General features: G+C 35.0%; 4 protein-coding genes across 17 annotated transcripts in view; 2 read left to right on the top strand and 2 right to left on the bottom strand.

Moving 5' to 3' along the window:
* The first annotated feature begins 19 nt into the window (after window positions 1-19).
* Window positions 20-2,529, top strand: LOC128894911 (arf-GAP with dual PH domain-containing protein 1-like). Of its 2 annotated transcripts, none has more exons than XM_054156999.1 (6): window positions 20-612; window positions 962-1,187; window positions 1,264-1,462; window positions 1,543-1,902; window positions 1,985-2,207; window positions 2,294-2,529. In XM_054156999.1, exons 1-6 carry the CDS (start codon window positions 435-437, stop codon window positions 2,359-2,361), a joined length of 1,254 nt encoding a protein of 417 aa, XP_054012974.1. In that variant the 5' UTR covers window positions 20-434; the 3' UTR covers window positions 2,362-2,529. The 2 variants fall into 2 exon arrangements, with proteins under 2 accessions (XP_054012974.1, XP_054012975.1); XM_054157000.1 differs by having other exon boundaries at window positions 31-561.
* A 2-nt stretch (window positions 2,530-2,531) lies between these two features.
* On the bottom strand, window positions 2,532-8,790 carry LOC128894922 (N-acetyltransferase 9-like protein). Of its 8 annotated transcripts, none has more exons than XM_054157024.1 (7): window positions 8,649-8,790; window positions 8,387-8,496; window positions 8,233-8,289; window positions 8,011-8,151; window positions 7,836-7,930; window positions 7,626-7,757; window positions 5,916-6,355 (listed from the first exon to the last, which is right to left on the bottom strand). In XM_054157024.1, the coding sequence occupies exons 1-7, from the start codon at window positions 8,723-8,725 to the stop codon at window positions 6,332-6,334; spliced, it is 636 nt and encodes a 211-aa protein (XP_054012999.1). In that variant the 5' UTR covers window positions 8,726-8,790; the 3' UTR covers window positions 5,916-6,331. The 8 variants fall into 8 exon arrangements, with proteins under 8 accessions (XP_054012995.1, XP_054012996.1, XP_054012993.1 ...); XM_054157022.1 differs by having other exon boundaries at window positions 8,555-8,694; XM_054157025.1 differs by lacking the exon at window positions 8,649-8,790 and adding an exon at window positions 8,548-8,594.
* Window positions 8,536-14,652, top strand: LOC128894888 (ecto-NOX disulfide-thiol exchanger 2). 4 transcript variants are annotated; one of them, XM_054156941.1, is made up of 11 exons: window positions 8,536-8,633; window positions 8,728-8,785; window positions 8,906-9,001; window positions 9,134-9,985; window positions 10,057-10,274; window positions 10,341-10,535; window positions 10,618-10,801; window positions 12,228-12,334; window positions 13,228-13,422; window positions 13,497-13,806; window positions 13,901-14,652. In XM_054156941.1, the coding sequence occupies exons 3-11, from the start codon at window positions 8,953-8,955 to the stop codon at window positions 14,116-14,118; spliced, it is 2,328 nt and encodes a 775-aa protein (XP_054012916.1). In that variant the 5' UTR covers window positions 8,536-8,633; window positions 8,728-8,785; window positions 8,906-8,952; the 3' UTR covers window positions 14,119-14,652. The 4 variants fall into 4 exon arrangements, with proteins under 4 accessions (XP_054012916.1, XP_054012915.1, XP_054012918.1 ...); XM_054156940.1 differs by having other exon boundaries at window positions 8,563-8,633; window positions 8,707-8,785; XM_054156943.1 differs by lacking the exon at window positions 8,728-8,785 and having other exon boundaries at window positions 8,615-8,633.
* Window positions 10,776-18,940, bottom strand: part of LOC128894890 (F-box/WD repeat-containing protein 7) — an 11,237-nt gene continuing 3,072 nt past the window's right edge. For 2 of the 3 annotated variants that reach the window (XM_054156947.1, XM_054156948.1), the window contains exons 7-8: window positions 18,437-18,752; window positions 16,060-18,340 (exon numbers count right to left, since the gene is read on the bottom strand). In XM_054156947.1, coding sequence (XP_054012922.1) covers window positions 18,177-18,340; window positions 18,437-18,752 — 480 coding nt within the window. In that variant the 3' untranslated portion in view covers window positions 16,060-18,176. Of the gene's footprint in view, window positions 11,095-16,059; window positions 18,341-18,436; window positions 18,753-18,940 lie in introns of those variants that run through there. The other variant, XM_054156946.1, reaches the window with a different exon arrangement.

The following is an 18,940-nucleotide window of genomic DNA, read 5'->3' as shown; positions in this document are numbered from 1 at the left end:
ATCATACGTAGCTAACTATCTTGTAGGTAAGACGATGGGCTCTGGTAACAAAACTAAGCGACTCGCGATTTTGAATGTCATTGGTCGAATATATTTTATGCTTTTTTTTACTTTCACTGGATTATTTTATTATATGTATTTCACTACACAATTGAATAGTAATTATTATAGGTGAATGATAATTTGTATGATTTGTATTGAATCTATATTTGTTTGGCGCGCAGCTAGTCGCCAGCTCGTCGCCACTAGCTACGCCATTTCGGTTTAATTCCATTTCCATGTCTTGCACGATAAAGTCCGTCGAAGAATATGTTACGTAGTAATAGTAATAGCAATAGACGTAGCGTATAGTAGAAAATGAATGTTATGTCGTACCATTAATTTATTTTTGTAACGCGTTGGATTTTTAAGCGAGTTAACCTTCTTTCTATCGAATGATCTTTGCGTATACACACATTGCTGTTTGTCAGCGTTTTAAGATGGCGGACTTGAATGAGAAGTTGTTAACAGAACTCCTAAAAAAACCTGGAAATAATGTGTGCGCGGATTGTGGAGCAAAGAGTGAGTGTGTTTTTCGAAAAGTTTTAAATACATTTCTGTACGAAACACATCGTAAGACATTTATTTATTCATTCTATAACGCTATTCACCGATGGTATTCGATATCTTGTTTTCGTAACTTCGTTTATATCCAAATATAAAATGATTTAATTACAATTGTAAAACTGTCTCAACGACATTTGAAATGCGTAAAATGGATGTAAACGATAACGTCCGAAGAATTACTTCTCGTAGCGTATAATATTTTCGAATACTGTTATTTCTAATTTAAGCGAGTGTTTATTTGATCGGTAATGTGTTATGTGCCATCAGATAATAGTAATAACTGAACAAATAATTAAGATTTTGATAGAAAGCTAAAGAAAATATTTTTAAACGAATAATCGAAATTTAATTCCAGATCCGGAATGGGCTTCTTATAACATTGGAATATTTGTGTGCACAAGATGTGCAGGTATTCATAGATCGATGGGTGCACATATTTCCAAAGTTAAACATTTAAAACTGGACAGGTGGGAAGATTCTCAAGTGAATAGAATCAGAGAAGTCGGTAATGTGGCGGCCAGACTTCATTACGAAGAACGCGTACCACCTTGCTATCGCAGACCAAGTTCGGATGCGCCGCAGTAGGTTGTTGCGCGTATATTTCGATTATTGCTTTAAAAAACATATTTTTTGTAGATAACATTTTCTAATCGACAGAGTATTGGTGGAACAATGGATAAGAGCAAAATACGAAAGAGAAGAATTTTGTCATCCAGAAAGGCAGAATCATTATGTTTCAGGATTCATGGAAGGATTTTTAATGAAACGCGGTAAAGAAGATTCGCGTTATCATCCTCGAAAGTTTGTTCTTTGCGAAGCGGAAGATACTCTCAAGTATTACGTCAAAGAAAACAAGGTATGTAAATATTAAGTATTACCCGTGCTCGTAGTTGTACGTATTATCGATAACTCCACAAACATTTTTTTGATCATAAGGAACCTAAAGCTGTTCTTAGAATATCGGAATTAAATGTAGCTTTTGCTCCTCCCAAAACTGGTAATCAAAATAGTCTACAAATATCGTTCATGAAAGATGGTACAACGAGACATATCTACGTATATCACGAAGATCCTGAAGTGATTACAAATTGGTATCTAGCGATACGATGCGCAAAGCTACATCGTTTAAAAGTTGCGTACCCAGGTGCAACAGAAGCCGAATTACTCTCGCAACTTACCAGAGATTTTCCACGCGAAGGGTTTTTGTGGAAAACTGGACCTAGGCATACGGATGCTTACAAAAAAAGATGGTTTACATTAGATGGACGAAAACTTATGTACCACGATGATCCTATGGTACGTATTTTTATTTAATGATAGTTTATATTTCTGGAACATTAACCGATACTAATTAAACGGATTTTATGGTTTTTCGAAGGATGCGCATCCAAAGGGTGAAATTTTTTTGGGTCACAATTCAGATGGATTTGCGGTGAAGGTTGGAGTGCCTCCGGGTGCGAGAGATCAGGGGTTTTCGTTTACTCTCGAAACACCGGACAGGACTTATCTTCTTTCTGCCCAAAGCGACGACGATAGAACGCAATGGATGAACGTAATTCAAAAAGTGATAGATAAGCCACTTACTCCGCAAGACGCGACTGGTAAGTTTCGTAGAAATGAAAAAAGAAGGAAAATTAGAGTTGGTAATGCTTTTTCGGTAACATTGGTTTTCATTTGACCTTTATAGTGGCAGCACGTCTTATAAGAAAACGCACAGCTAGTGGGACAATAAATATATTTTCTTCTACAAGGTAGGGCTGGATCCCTCTTAGGTGCCTTTCCTAATTGTTAAAAATCAATATTACCTAGACAAACTAATTGAGCTATTGTATCAAGAAATTATTGAAGAGGTAGATTATTCGACCTGCATGGCGAATGAATGACGTGTCGTGATCGCACAATGCCGTCGAATCGTATATATATACACATTCATTCATACACGCACGGTATATCATAACGCGCGCGTCTGTGTGTGTACATATATAACATTATAAAAGAATCTTTTAATCAATCATAAAACCATTTTTAATGTTTTCATATGACCACTGTTGATGAATCTACAAAAATTATAATTCACTATATACATATAGATTATTCATACTACTGTATGAATATAGTAATACAGATACTACTTACCGAATGTAGTCTATCGAATTTTCTATATATCGAATTCACAAAGAAATTTTATATTAAACGATTCAAATTGATTTCAGTTTTAGATAGGAAATTGGTTACTTTCAATTACATTATAAAATATCTAATGGATACTGGAAAGTTGTAGAGAATGCCTCTGAATTCAGATTTAGTGGTTAGAGTTTTAAGATGATATTATTTTAACGATGGTCAGAATTTCGTATCGAATAGAGTAGCGATTGATATCATTGCTATCGCGAAAGCGCAATTTATGGCCAAAGAGACGAATGTCTCTTACAATGCGAACATCGCTCGAGGACATTCTAATATTTCCGTGCAGTATGTATAATATGCATGAAACCGAAGATGTAATGTAAATATAGAACATGATACACTGTTCGACGATACTTGTATTATGGAATGCTTTTCGCTTGCTGTCGAACCAAGCTGACAGTATTACGCACTATATCATGAAAAATTTTTACTTCATAATATTGCCTACATAATATTTATTCGCTCATAGTTAGAAGCTTACAATTCTATAAACACACATAATAATTCTGTTTTTGGAATTTTTAAGTAAGCATTACGTAATACGATGTATAAAAGAAGCAACAAAATTAGGCAATTTACTAGAGAATATAACAAATGTACAAATTTCTTTTCGAGTATTCGCTACTTGCTCGCAGTGTTTCTCTTTTTAGTTGTAATCACTGTGAATTCATTTAGATTTTGAAAATAAAACTAAACACTCAAACAGTAATATTTGTATGCGAATAATAAATTTCTAAGGCCTAGTAACTGCATTTTTCATATGACTACAAAAGAGTGAATATACATTAAATTTGAGTCCGAGACCATGACACATGTATCGGTGTAAACATGCGCGCTATCCGATCGATCTGTTCTAATGTTTCTATGGACAATATTAGAAGTACGTTTCTTATAAAAGTAACATATACGTACAGAATAATTCGATTCCCTTACGATATAAGACCCCAAGAAGACTGTTGAATGAAGAGACTAAACCATTTTACATGTATGCGCTTGAATACATTCGTATATACTCGCGCGCGCGCGTATACATACGCATTGAGAAAATAAAAATATTTTAATTCTCTGGAAAATGGAATTAGTATTTCTAACGACGGCAATTGTATGTTATAACGTAGTACGTGTTACGTCCAGTCGAAAGGACTGGTGTCTTAAAAATGATCAAGAACGTTTACAGTAACAAGGTATAGAAATTTGTACAATTAAAGTGAGTTATAAGATAAAATATACGGAGAGATGATTATTAAAAGAAAAAAAACGATTTAATATATTTTCCAGAAGATTTATTTACAACACTTATATTTAATTTGAGTTGTTGTAAAACAGATTTTGTTATTTTATAGATATACATACATACGTATTATTATTTCTTTACAACTAATAAAGCATATTCAAGTCAAAATTTATTATTGATCGTTACTTTTTAAGAAAAGTAAGTTGAAAAGATGTAGTGAATAATTCCGTATGCGTTGTTTTGCATCTATATGTACACTATTTTGTACAAAACTGAATCAAAAAAATGAATGTTCCTTTTTTCTTTTTCTTTTTTATTTATAAGGCGTGTCTATTTCCCCCCAAAAAATTAGTTTTGGCATAGGACGATATTAAAATTGTTATTTAAATAGAGTATGTACAAAATTGTATTGCTTTTTCGATTGGCGGTTTTTACGCCCTCACAAAACAAAGGCCCTTGGTTTTACTAAATTTAGTAGAATAAATCACTATTTTATTTTATTATTTTGATCGCACTTGGATAAAGGGGCATTTTTCAAGTAACAGAGTATATTCACCCAACAAAAAGCAGCAACGCTAACGTAGGAAACTCGTAGCGCTGGCGGTATTAGTAGAAAATTTAAAAATTGTACCGGTAACCAATACATGCACGAGGTCTAAAATGAAAAGATTTAATTAATCGCGATTTAACTAATCGAACATGTAAGATACACGAGTTTCGTTATACCTTGAAAGTTTGAAGAAATTTTACTTGACATTCATCAAAAACATCCAATTTACCTTCCATTACGCTCATACCTGAAACGTTGATGGTAATAAAGTATCTTTCTATCGGGGGCAAGAAAAAAGTTTAAAAGTAGAGATTAAGATAAAATACAAACTCAGAAAAAACACCACAATCAACGGCGGTGTAAGAATAAATTGGTCAGTGAATAGTTTTATGAGAATGACTTTCATTGTTTTGCCTTTGTAAAACGTATCCAACCATTTATACCTGGTGAAAATAGTAATTAGCAACATTTAATTAATTTCTCGTCGACTTCTTTGTTTGTCGGAAGAAAAAACAATTGTTTCTCGATCGATTAGTCGCGGAAACAACGTTTGCAATTATTAATGGGAATGGATCGACAATGATACAAGCGAGTTTTCCAGCGATACAAATTGCAAAGCAGAATAAGCTCACCGAATGCGACAGATCGAGAGAAGACCAACGTATTCGTGCCGGCGCCGGCGAATGCATACCATGCAATCGCCATCCAGTCGACAGGCAGTTTTCGGTTTATCTGATACCGGTGTCTATAATAGAAGGTGTTTAGACTAGATTCCGTCGATTGAAATTTAATATCGTTAACGAAATTATTCGACGTAACGAATGCTACTCGTGCCTAATCGAATTAGTGTTCAAGTAACCGATAATATTTGCGAGGCGTGCATATACATAGTATTACCCAAAAGTGCGTGTAACGTAAAAGCGCAAATGTGAAATGTGACAAGTGAGGTATAAATATGTATAAAGCAATTTACAGAGTATACGGTGTAAAAGCATAGCGACGGGTAAATACCATCCGTGGAGCACTGGCCCAGCAATAAAACAACCGTAAATGGCGTATCGCTTAAGTTGAGCCCAATTGTAATTTCCTGATTGTGTCCGATTGTCTTCGTCTAATAAGCCTAACGTTTCGTTAAATTTCTTTACCCAACTAAACGTCGATCTCTCTGTATCGATCGCGTTGGAATTTTTGGCGTTCTCCGTGGTCGGCGATAGCGATGGCAACGGCAACTACAATCGTCACAATTCACCGTACATTTTCATAGAAATCTGTATATTTGCGATACCGTTATACTTTACATAGCTGATTCATCGTTCTTTTCAAACAGGAATTCAAACATTTTATCTACTTTCGTTTATTCTTATGCCATTTCTATTTACATGGTACCGTAATCGATACTGGTACGATTGACCGTGAGTAGATAAGCGCGTTATCAAAAATCGCAAACTAATACTATATAAATTCAAGTCTAGCACAGTAATTCGAGATATCTTTTCGATAAGTATATTTTAGTACATGTAAATCTCTTGTATTTTACCGTATACTCGTCGTACAGAAACAAGTGTTTCATTACCTTGAACACTCTGTTATAAGTTTGCTGGGCGAATTCAGCACCAGTATAAAAAGAGCCATATATTATAGAGTTGAAGAGTAGCGGTCTTTTTTGCATAGAGGTTTTCAACTTTGCTAACAATCTTGATACGATCATGATAATTTACGATCTCGAGACGACCAGCAAATTTGTCCTGTATCTTTCAGATTCGTTCTGTCCTTATTATCTGGAAATTAATAAGTTACCCAAGTTACCTTATTACTCTTATTTTTATACTATTTCAATTTAGAATCCGCAACAAATGGATATTTAATTATTTATATATGTATACATATTGGTGCAGAAATTCAAACTCGGAGGATGTAAAACATTATGGACGAACTAGACGAGTACGAGTACCGCAATGCGGTAATTTTCGTAAACAGTGAAAAGTCAAACGCGCGTTTATAACGAATTAATGAAATATTAAACAAATGTTTTGGTTCACATTCAAGTAGAATATTACGTTAACAACGTTGTAAATAGAAAAAAAATGGAAAATCGAAAAAGTGATGATCTAAAAATCAACAATTTCGTGTTTAAATAAACGTTATCTTTATATTTGATCAATTTCATCTTGCCCTCGAGTCCATGTAAATAAATAGACGAATACATAATTTCTTAAAAAAAACTAGTACATACCATGAGTACTCGGTATTCTTTAAACACTTTTGTGCTTGAAATTATTACACCGTCCCTACTCTGTCCTACTCCTACGATGCTCTTTCATTGAATGTCACGTGCTTCTATTTCATTATCAAAAATCGTGTGTTTTTCGACGGAATTTCATAAACTACGAGCTATCGTGTTATATGGGCCTATAATACTATTCACCTCGAGCAAATAATAATAACTTTTACTTTTTTCCGTGTTTTCGATAAACTCGTCGAGCATACTTGAAGATAACTTCTTTTGAAATCATTACTTTATCAATTTTATGCACATGTTTCGGATATCGAGTAGACGCATTGTTATGTTACGTTATAGAACTATGGTGGAAATACGGTAAATAAACAAAAATAATACTAACCTACGTAATCTCGATTATTCGCGTAATTTATATCGAGTAAATTTTCAGTTAATTAACGAACACAAAAGTATCGACACGCTCGAAATACTGCTCCGCGGAAGACGCGTACGAGATAAAGCACGTGTAACCAGTGATGACCGTTTAGATCTAATCAAAACCAATCACGTCGCGGTTATATCAATTGTAAGCAAACCCGATGCAGAGCGTTATATGTTTGGTATCATAAAATAGTATACTACATCAGTGGTAAATAATTAATCGTTTCTATTATTTCCTAATGTTCGTTGTAAATAAAAAGAAACAACAAAATATACAACAATGTAACGATATTCTTACAAACGTTAATCCTATTAATATGTTTTCTGTTTGCTGTTGCACACAGATTAGGATATTTTTAACTCAGGAATGTTTACTGCGAACATTCAACCTTGTACTTGGATTCTTCATTGTAAACTTCGTAAATAATAGTATTCATAATTTTAGAGTATAAACAATCTTTCCACTCCTGATTCACAACTTTCTCGAGAGTGTACTCTTGAAAAATTTGACTTTCTTCTACCTATTTCGAAATTTAAATCTTTATTATCGATTGTAATGCTATCATAATGTTGTGCAATATAAATTGTTTATAATTTACCTTAAAAAATCCCAAGTTTTCAAACAGCTTTATACTTTTTTCATTATCAAATTTAATCTTGGCTGTGTATTTAAAAACGTTTAACGTATCGATTCCTAACGATAAAAGATACTTTTGTTAAAGATATAATAGAGTAGATAAACGGATAACAGATAAATAAACGCGACATATGTACCATAAAGAAGCATTAGAATTAGCGCTTCCCAACCTCTCTTCTTACCCCTGTAGGCAACGTCTGCTATCATAATTTCAATTTCTGCATTGCGTGGCTGATCCGTTTCGTTGAAAAATAAGTTTGTATCTCCGATCATAGCTTCTAAAATGTATCGATGTGAACGTATTTATAATGAAATTGGAAGCAATAATGACACGTGTAAATTAATATATATTCTTATACCTATTTCATTTCCAGTTGCAGAAAAAATACTTTTTTCCAAAATTATAAATGTACATTCTAAAACAAATAAAAAATACGTATTAAGAATATAAATGTGTGTCGAAAAAGAAAGTAATATGTACATACATACATAAATATGTTATGTATTACTCACTGTTTTCATCTTGATGCCATCGGTGTTGCATTTGAAATTCTTCTTCTAACGTCAAAGCTTCCGAGCCTGTAAAATACCTTAATTCGGCTGATTTCATCCATTCGTGATACCTAAAAATAAAAAATAGAAAATAGAAAATAATGAAAAACTTTTGTATGTACGTTTCACCATTTGGTAAATTGTGAGACAGGATTTAAAAATGGCGGACATTTTTGTGAATGCATATGTTGTCGACAATCGATAAGAGGTAAATAATACCAGCCTTTTAACATGTTTCTTTTTGTAAGGTACTAAAATCACGTTTGTTCCGATAATTTTAGTAAATTCGTTGATTCTCATAGTTAAAAACCAATGGGTATCGAAATTATGAAAGAAATAATCGAGTTGCGAAGTTTAAAGGTAAGAAGGTTACATTCGTCTTTCTGCCATATTGGATGCAAAGTTTGCGACGATACATATGATCTAGGATTCTTAATAAGGAAACTCGCCTTCTTTACGTTTTTGTCATTTGTATCGTAGTGGTAGCACGAGGAATAGCTGCCGAGACGTAAAGTTATTCAAGAAAGATGGCTTACAATTTTCCGGGTGTACCAGCAACCGCTATGCCACCAATGGGTATGTTAAACATTCATAACCGTGTATGTTGCAACGGTCTATCGTGTTTTAAGTCGTTTATAAAACAATTTTCGTCGTTTTACCATGATCAAAGATACAATTTCATTTGACCCGGTACTTGTGTATTTTTAGCTATGGGACCAATGGGGCCGCTGGCCCCAATCCCAGGTCCGCAAGGCTTCATGGAGCTTGCGGGTCAAGGATTTCCTCCTCTTCCTCCTCCGATACCACTGCCTGGAATGAATGATTCTCCTTTAGAGTTTAGTACGAATAAGAATCAACCGCCGGTAGCTAGGGAAACCTCAGAAGACAACAGCGACAAAAGAAACGAAAAGAACAACGTTAAGCGAGAGAGGGAGAATAGGGACAATAGAGGTAATCGAGATAACAGAAGATCCAGAAGCGAAAGAAGCGATAGAAGAGAGAGAGATAGGGAGAGAAGAGAGGAAAGAAACGAAAGAGATCGAAGAGAAGAAAGGAGACCAGAGGAACGGAATAGTATAAATTCTACGAATAGCAATAACAGTCATAATAATAATTCAAATGGTAACGAAATTCCGTCGTCGTCGAATACTAGCGGTACTCCAAATTTAGGACCACAAATGGAACAAGCAACCGGGGTTTGGGGAATGAGCGTGGGGTACCCGGTAATGGGAATGGGTCCGATGGGACCGATGGGACCAGTGATGAGCGAAATGACGCTTGGTCCGCATATGGGACATACTCATAGCTACGGGCCTATGAGCATGGGAATGATGTCGCACGACGGTAGCATGATAGGTGCTCAAATATTAGGACCGGAACAAATAATGAACGATGCTGCTCAGATTATGAGCGGTGCTTTACCTCCGCCACCTACGACGCCGCAAGGTTCCAAAGAGATCATACATTGTAAAAGTTGTACTCTCTTCCCACCGAATCCGAACGCTCCACCACCGACAACCAGGGAAAGACCTCCAGGATGTAGGACCATCTTTGTCGGAGGTACTTTCTTTGCGTTTTGTTTATACGTTAGGGAAAATCGTTAAAAATGTATGTTTTTAAATTGAACGCAGGTTTGCCAGAAAATATTACGGAAACGATAATTCAAGAAATATTCGAACAATGCGGAGAAATAACTACCTTACGTTTGTCTAAAAAAAATTTTTGCCACATACGTTTTGTACTAGAAAGCAGCGTCGACGCAGCTATTTATTTGTCAGGATATAGAGTTAGGATAGGATCTAGCGGTGATTCTGCAAACACTGGCAGACTTCACGTTGACTTTGCTCAGGTTTGTAATTGATACAGGTATCGCGATCACGGAATATTAATATATCATATATCCACTGAAATGTAGGCTAGAGATGACCAATACGAGTGGGAATGTAGACAACGTCAATTGCAAAGGGAGCAACGGCATAGAGAAAGAGTAGAAAAAGAAAGGCAAAGAGCACCGTCCAGTCCTCCTCCGGTGGTACATTACACGGATCACGAAGCATCGAATATTTGTGAGAAAATTAAACAGGACGATACGTTCATGAAAGCAGTGCAAGTGAGTAACGACGATATACGCTTGTCGTATCTAGTTTGAAATATTTGTACAGAAGAGTTCAAATAAAATTTAATTGTTTCAGGTGGTCGTAACATGGCTCGAGCGCGGAGACTGCACGAAACGCAACGCCAACACATTTTATTCGATGATTCAATCTACGAATTCTCACGTGAGAAGATTGCTAACAGAGAAAGTCACGTACGAAGAGGAGCTTCAGAAGGCGAAGGAACTGATGAAAGGCAGGATGCAGGGACTCCTAATACAATGTACGTTTATGTATTTTATCATTTCTTTTTATAATATAGCTCTGTGCCATTGTACATTTTTTGTGTACACAAGAGCAAATCTACATACGTATTGCCTTATCTGGTAAGTTTTTTTTTACCATAATATAAGGATCCTGCTATCCTTTGGGTATCGATACAACGACAATTACCAAAATCCGATTACGTCAGAATTTTTGCGCGTCTTAGGATAACACGAGAGAGTGCGCACTCTTCTTCTTTTTCTTCTTTTTCTTCTTCTTCTTCTTCATTGGTAAATTGTCAGACTAAGAGCACTATAACATAAGCAGAATTTATCGTTATAGTAATTACAAAGGTACGTCTTTTCTGGTATTAAGGATTCTAATATTTAAAGAAGAAGCGGATACGCAAAACCGCAGCACATTTTCAATGTTACTAATTACATAGTCGACCTATTGAAACTGTTAATGACGACGAGTCTGTTAAAAATTTCATCCTCGTTGAAATTCAACATCAAGTGTATCGTAAGATCAAATTTATTATGTAACAAGTGTATTGTGGTCGATGCACGATCAGGACAACTCGGTAGAAGGATCAAAGACAGTAGGAGAAAATATAAGGTGGGTGAAGAAATCCTGTCTTTCGGTTCTAGGTTCTATCGATTGAACGAAAAAGCACAAATATCACGAAAATTCATTTCATAGAGATATAGTCTACCTAAGAGTTGCATGCTTGCAATGCTAAGGATTAAGGGTGACGGGCAAAATATTTGTTACAAACATGATGATATTACGCTACGATTCTCGGTTTGGTTTATCGGTTAAAATGATTTAGACGTATATGTGGTTTCACGTCGGCATCGTATAGTACATATATGTATATATATATATACGATATATATATATATATATATATGCGATTCGTTGCTCGAACGAAATCGTAGCTTAACATCATTCATAACGTCGGAAGGCTCTACATGTTGTAAGTTGTTAGGCAAATAGTGTTAATTTTCCTAAGGAAAATAGGCACGCGTTGCGACATGTCGAAAAGACTGATTGGCAGCCGAGTTGCAAGAGCTTGGAAAAGGATCCACGAAATGGTGAAAGCAGTTTTTAAAATCGTTATATTCGGATAAGTAACTCGACGACACCGTTACCTAGCACGATACCTAGCAGACTTGTATTTCTACGATCGAATAGTAACAGGTGCCGGGTTAATTTTGAAGATACGCGTGCGAAGGAAACGTTCGAATCTGAATGATAGAGAAACGAAAAGATTTCGGTAACAGCACTGACACCGAGTATATTGCAAAGAATGTATTTAAGAGTGTTTAGATGACTATAACGAGTAACATATTAGACCAAAACGAACGTAGAGTTTAAAGCAGGGTATACAACAGAAGATTTGTTGTGTTTTTGTATGCAACATGCGACCATGTCACCAACAGTCAGTCAGATTGAACGCGTCTTTACTGCGGCCAGCCACAAGAAGGTCTGGGATCACTTCACAAAGGCTCAACGGAAGAACATCGAAATGTGGAAGAAACAATCCTCGGTATGTATTTGCATTTCCACACCAGTAGCGTGTCCAATACGTTACTTTCTTTACGATTAGACACAACAGTAATCACCGGCAAAGTCTTACGAGTCACAAAGTGCTTCTTTATGCGATTGCACGTTCATCTATATGCCACGCACACGCGTTTTGCAATATCTTTTTTTCGAGAAGAAGGTAAGTGATCGAAAAAGTACAGACGTCTTCAAATCTGGTCAGACACATACGCTTTCTCTGTTTGATTAATGTTTAAACTTATTCACGAAGTATCGGCGCGCGAAAGGTAACGAGTAGCTTTGCTAATTCAAATTGAACAGGTACCACGATCGATGGAAACAGGTAACTAATTCTCAATGATCGATTCGAATAATTATAAGACGAAATGAACGACCACGAGGACAAGGAGGAGGAAGAGGAGGCGGTGGAGGTAGAGGTGGAGGAGGAGGAGGAGGAGGAGGAGGATGATTTTTAAGTTATTATTATTTACTATAATCAAATATAGAATATAAAAACTCATACAAAGAGAAAACGTCATTTTTGTATCGGATGATTTTTGAAAAGTGCTCGATGGAATTATCCTTGACTTTCGTATACTATTAAATTTCTATGATATTATTTGTTTCTATAATATTTCATTTCCATCAGGTAAGCACGTAATTTTTCAAAAACTCTCAAGTTTTCGGAAATCAACGTTAAATATGTAAATTTTACGTACCGTTCAAAATTCTTCCACGTAAACTCTAGTTTCGAGAGACATTCGAAAATTCGTGATGCATCGAATATAAAATACACACGTGTATATACATATACGTATATATGGCATGTTTTTGGTGTTACGTCCGTCGGTAATTTCGAATCGAAATGAACTCGGCAATGTTTTTTCACCGTAACAGGAGATCAAAGCGGTGCAATTGGAAGAGACCCTAATGGAAGGCGAAGGAGAAATGGAAGTATCCGATTCGGAGGAAGAACCGCAACGTAAAAAGGTACGGAATCAGTCAGATGTACACGACGATTCCGAGAGATTGCAAGCTTTGAAGGAAGAAAATGATAGTCTTCGATGTCAATTGGAAGCGTATAAAAACGAAGTAGGTAACAATCTCTTAAACTATTTTCACGCATTCGAGGATTATTGTGGAAAACAGTGATTTTCACGTCATAGGTGGATCTACTTAAATCCGAAACGAAAAGCGACATAGACGCGAAAGATAAGCAAATGAAAATGTTGCAACAAACTTTGAAAGGTATGCAGGAGCAGTTAATGCAATCGAGGAAGCAACAAGCGCAGGACGATCAGAAAATAAAGGATTTGACCGTGAAGCTAAATGCTACAAAAAAGGAAGAACCTAGGGAAAGCGAAGTAATAACGTTGGACAAAGACGACGACATAAACGAGGAGCCACGAATTCCCAAACAATTAGTTCTATCGTCTAGTTTTGTCCAAATTACTCAAAAAGATGCCAAGCTCATAGGTAGTTTGAGAACATGTTCGTTGGGTGTCCAGCTCTTCTTCAAAGTATTACCTTCATATATTAATAGTAAAAAATCGTTCCCCTGTGGTTGCAGGATTAATAGCAACATTCTTACATATACATCCATTCGGTGCGAGCGTGGATTATTTATGGTCTTACTTACAAAAGATGGAACCAGGTATCAAACCAAACGAGGTGGAAGCTTTAATGCAACGATTTCCTCAAGTCTTTAAACAAGATTTATTCGGAATTGGAGCAAACATGGAAAGACGTTGGCAGTTTTCAGGTTTCAACGTGTATCGTAGTCATTGAGATTTTTGTGTACAAATTAATTTTGGAGCAGAAAATCTGTTAAAGAACTTGATAATATCGTCTCGTCTCGTGTCGTTTAGATTTTTATTGTGATACTTATTTTTTACGGCAAGTCTTTATTTAAAATCTCTCATGGAAATGAAAATTTGCGAATAAAAACTATTATTTTCGAAGATATAATACTTTGGAAAAAAAACAATAATCAAATTGCTTACACCCACGAGCACCAACTAAATTTGTTCGAAAAACTCTTTAAATACATTCGCAAAGTCTTAATGTAACGGTGATAGTAGAAATATTGCGAAAGCAGCCATTAGCCGTTAGTAGACAACATTTTTACAAGTTTCTTAGCGTGTGTAAAACGGCATGTAAAACGATACGTTATTAATTCTCTAGTGTTATTTTTACGTAAAATACATATGCGCGATGTCTTAATTTGTTAATTATAAATAAATTAAAAGAGCTTTTCACATTAAATTTCAAGCAATTGCTTATTAACTCAACCACCAATAAAACTTTGCAATGTTATACATACGTGGTAATGTACTGTAAATTTACTACTAGTTACTTATCAAACGAAACTTTCACTGCGAACTATCGACTATTACTGTTCCAATTTAACCAATATTGTACGAATCACGAATTAACAATATTTGTATATGTTTATATAAGACTCCAAGTATTCGTGATTAAATAGTTATAATATAAAATTTAAATTGCGGTATAATTAAACTACGTTAAAGAACAAGTTTTCAACAGTCAATTGATCGAAAAAGAAAGAAGGTAACCGATTCACAGGCAGCCGATTATTGCGGGCTATCCCCAGCTATCGTCAGCTATCGCCTGCCGGATTCAAGGGCAGCGAGCTGCGAACACCAACGAAGAATTTATCGCTATGAACGAGGTGTATGTAAAATAAATCTGTTATTATTTATAAAACCAACTTCCTCGCCAATTTTAATGATTTACAGGATGTATATTAGAGAAAGTATACGTATCCCTGTAATCGAGCCCGATCGAGCCTCTCTGAAGCCAAACCGATCAACGCTACTTTTCATGAATTTCTTAGTTTTAATCAAATGCTAAGAAACAATATCGAAACAACGTTTACGATACCAATTTCTTTACTTTTTTATTTCATTGAGTTGATTTATGTAGCTTCAATTTTAGAAATTTTATGCTGTTCAGAATTGTATTTATATGACAGATGGCCCTCTGGTGGTGTGGTTCATTATTTTATCGAGGAATTCGAAATTATGTGTGTTACAAGGTGTTCCGACGATTGTTAGGTTATGAGATCAATCTCTAATTTATATAGTATTTGTTTTCTTCGTATTCGTACTTGGCATTGGCACTGATTTGATTGGCACCAAACACTAGATAGGTATCAGTAGTGAGATGGTACAAAATATGTAAAATAAATATAAATTGTAGTTATGAATTCAGTGAATTACTATGATGTACTTGGTTGTACCAAGGAATCAACGTTCGAAGACATAAAACGCGCATATCGTGCATTAGCTTTAAAATGTCATCCAGACAAAAACTTGTCGGAATTTGATGGTATAAAATTCCAACGTATTCTGGAAGCATGGAATGTTTTGCGAGATCCTAAATTGAGAGAAGAATACGACGCTACGCAGAAGCAAATCGAATTAGATTCGGATAACATGCTGATATATGCAAGAATATCTGCCAACGAACTGAAAACAATAAATGATAACGAAGAAGATGTATTTGTTTATGAATGCAGATGCGGTGGTTTGTATTACGTTCAAAGGGAATACCTCCGAGAAAAGAATCAGTCGATACACGTGCCATGTGTGGAATGTACCTTTCTTATCGTTGTCGAAACGTAACATGCATATGTATAGAAAATACCGTGAAAAAGTTGCTATTAAAAAATGTTGTAAACGTATTTCAAGGCAAAACGCAACGAAATTTCAAATGCAGCAACATTTTCTATTTCTTATAAAAAATGATACAACAGATAACACATTATTACAAATATAAACTATTGAGCAATATACAAATAAAACACGATTCTTAGAATATCCTAGGTTCAATAATAAAAATTGCATTTACACGAATCCTATTCCGAATTATCGATAGAACATGCACGTTCTACCGTTAGTTAAAACCGAATGTCGTATAATTTTTGTAGCGTTACCATTTGTACAAACAAATTAATTCGACATAAAAATCTACGATACTTTGAACAAATTTGTTATTTACATTTATCCTTGCGCGATAACCAAATTAGTCTTGTTTATCAGAATCGTGCATATTGCACAGGAAAGTTTGCAACTCTTATTATTGCGCCACGGCGAAACCAGACTTGTTACTAACGTCAAAATTAATATATTTTAATTAAATATTAACTCCTCGACAATCCAATTAAATTACTATCACGGATAGCGGATTAACTCTGGTTTTCCGATCGAATAGCGAATAGTGAATATCGAATGATTTCTGAATGTGTTACGCGCAAAACATCTATCGTATACTTTGCGAGTATTCGATTATCGTAGAATTTGGTAGCCTAAATTTGTGTATTCGTCGTCACTTTCATATAGTAATTATAAAAAGAATAAAACAGCGATACGTATTGCGACACGAAATAGACAAACTCTACAATTATTTGGTACAAGTATGTCTATTATGATCATCATCATCATCATCATCATCATCATCATTATTATTATTATTGTTATTATTATTATTAAATTTGTTTTGCATGAATAATTGATGTATTATTTCTTTCACGCACTAAACGTGAAAAATAATAAAAATAAAATGCAAAATGCAGAGCGCCGAATGTTTCAGACTTGGATACGTTGTTGCTTGATACTCTGCAATTTGTAAACTTTTTGTTGCCATTGAAAAACTCACAATAGAAATTTAAAGCCATGGATAGCTGCAGTTTTCGATACTAAATCTACTATACGTAGATACATTAATCGATAACCAAATGATTACGGGTTTGTGCGTACTACAAAACCACAGAATCGTTAAATTTTATTAATTACGTAAAATTATTTAACGAATTTCTTGCCCGTAACACGTTCAATGGCGCTCTAATTAACGAGCAACTTAAGACGATGTTACAAGTGCTAATGCAAGGTAACATTAGCGTCAATGCCATACGAGAAATCGTTTATGATTTTCAAAGACATATTTTAAACCGAAAAATTGGATATGAATTACATTCGTACGATTTCGTATGAATATTTGTCCATGGATATTTTAGACGATAAAATATAAATGAACATTTATAACAGAAAATTGATTTAACCAAGAGTCGCTTCATTGAAAAATTATTAAATAGCGTTTATGTCATCCAATAAATTATGCACAATTCCCATAGCAATTAATTTAATCAACGTAAATGACGAATTTAAATAAATTAAGTGAAGTACAACGAAATTAAAGAACTTATTGTACAAAAAGTATCTTTACCAATTTGGTCATAATTTTTTTTATCCATTCTCTGTTATACCAAAATTAACTATTTTATTCAAATTTATTGTTTTCCATTCTTTTCTTTCGTCATTCCGAATCTTTGAACGTTTCGTTTAAAATTTTGAGATTCTCCAAGCGATATTTTCATCTATAAGCTTGACAAATACGGTAAGAAATCTTTGTTTCTGTAGTTTAAAAATACTCTCCTGAACGCCCTTATGAATTGTTATGTAATCGCAATGCTTAAGAAGTTTCGCAACAGCAATAATACAATAGTACATTGATAAGCTCCTCGTTCTTCGCAATTTGTTGAGTCTTTGAAATCTCATATTTGTACACCATGATTAATACACTCCATAATTAATATAATTAATGCCTTCGGTTTGATGAACGTTTTACCATTTCGGAGATCATTTGCAACAACTATAGAACCACGTTTGACTTTTTGCAATCTCCCTTCAGATTTTCAACATACATCCTTATCACAATCACACCACGTAATACATGAATCATTGTACAGTAGATTGGTTACGCTACCTAATCAAAGTATGTACAGAAATCGTAGAGGAGAGCAGTTTTGTTCGCAAAAAGGTGCACTATTTTACCTCCACGTCAAAGTCGAGGACGAGAAGTTTTGTTTCTTCTGTGCCGTTACGGCTACCCACTGCACACACCAGTTTTGTGTCACTTGCACGTATCCTCCACACAACACCACCACTTCCTCCGCTTTCCAGAGCAACCAAGTTTCTTATAAAATCACCTAAAAGTATAAGAGAAATTTGAAAGAAGTTGGTAGAAATGTAAGGTGAAATTATTCGACAATTCGAAAATAACATAGCCAAACGAACGAACGAACCAGTTTTAACGTCCCAGAGCTTGACTGTTCCATCGTCGGATGAAGTAATTACAAAGTGACTGTTGAATTGTAGACAAGTGACCGCGGATTGATGTTTATTTGGACCGGAAAGGGTTTGAAGGCAGTGACCGCTAACGATGTCCCACACTTTAACAGTCGAATCCGCGTTTCCCGATACCAAAATGTTATTACGTAACTCCATTCCCGAAGTGAGCGATTGATGTCCCATCAATGTATGTCTACACGCTCCGGTTTCAACTTCCCATACTCTTATACTCGTATCCAGAGAACCGCTAACAACATGTACACCGTCAAACTAATACGAAAAGAAACAAAAATTATGTACGTTGATATTTTCCGATATAATAAGTAAATATGCATAAACGAATGGTAATGTAAAGTGAAGTAAATTAAAGTACAGTAAAGTAAAGTAAAGTAAAGTAAAGTAAAGTAAAGTAAGGTAAGGTAAGGTAAGGTAAGGTAAGGTAAGGTAAGGTAAGGTAA

Source organism: Hylaeus anthracinus, unplaced genomic scaffold, assembly GCF_026225885.1.
Source record: "Hylaeus anthracinus isolate JK02 unplaced genomic scaffold, UHH_iyHylAnth1.0_haploid 4, whole genome shotgun sequence".
Taxonomy (NCBI): Eukaryota; Metazoa; Arthropoda; class Insecta; order Hymenoptera; family Colletidae; genus Hylaeus; species Hylaeus anthracinus.
This window is presented reverse-complemented; position numbering and strand designations above follow the sequence as displayed.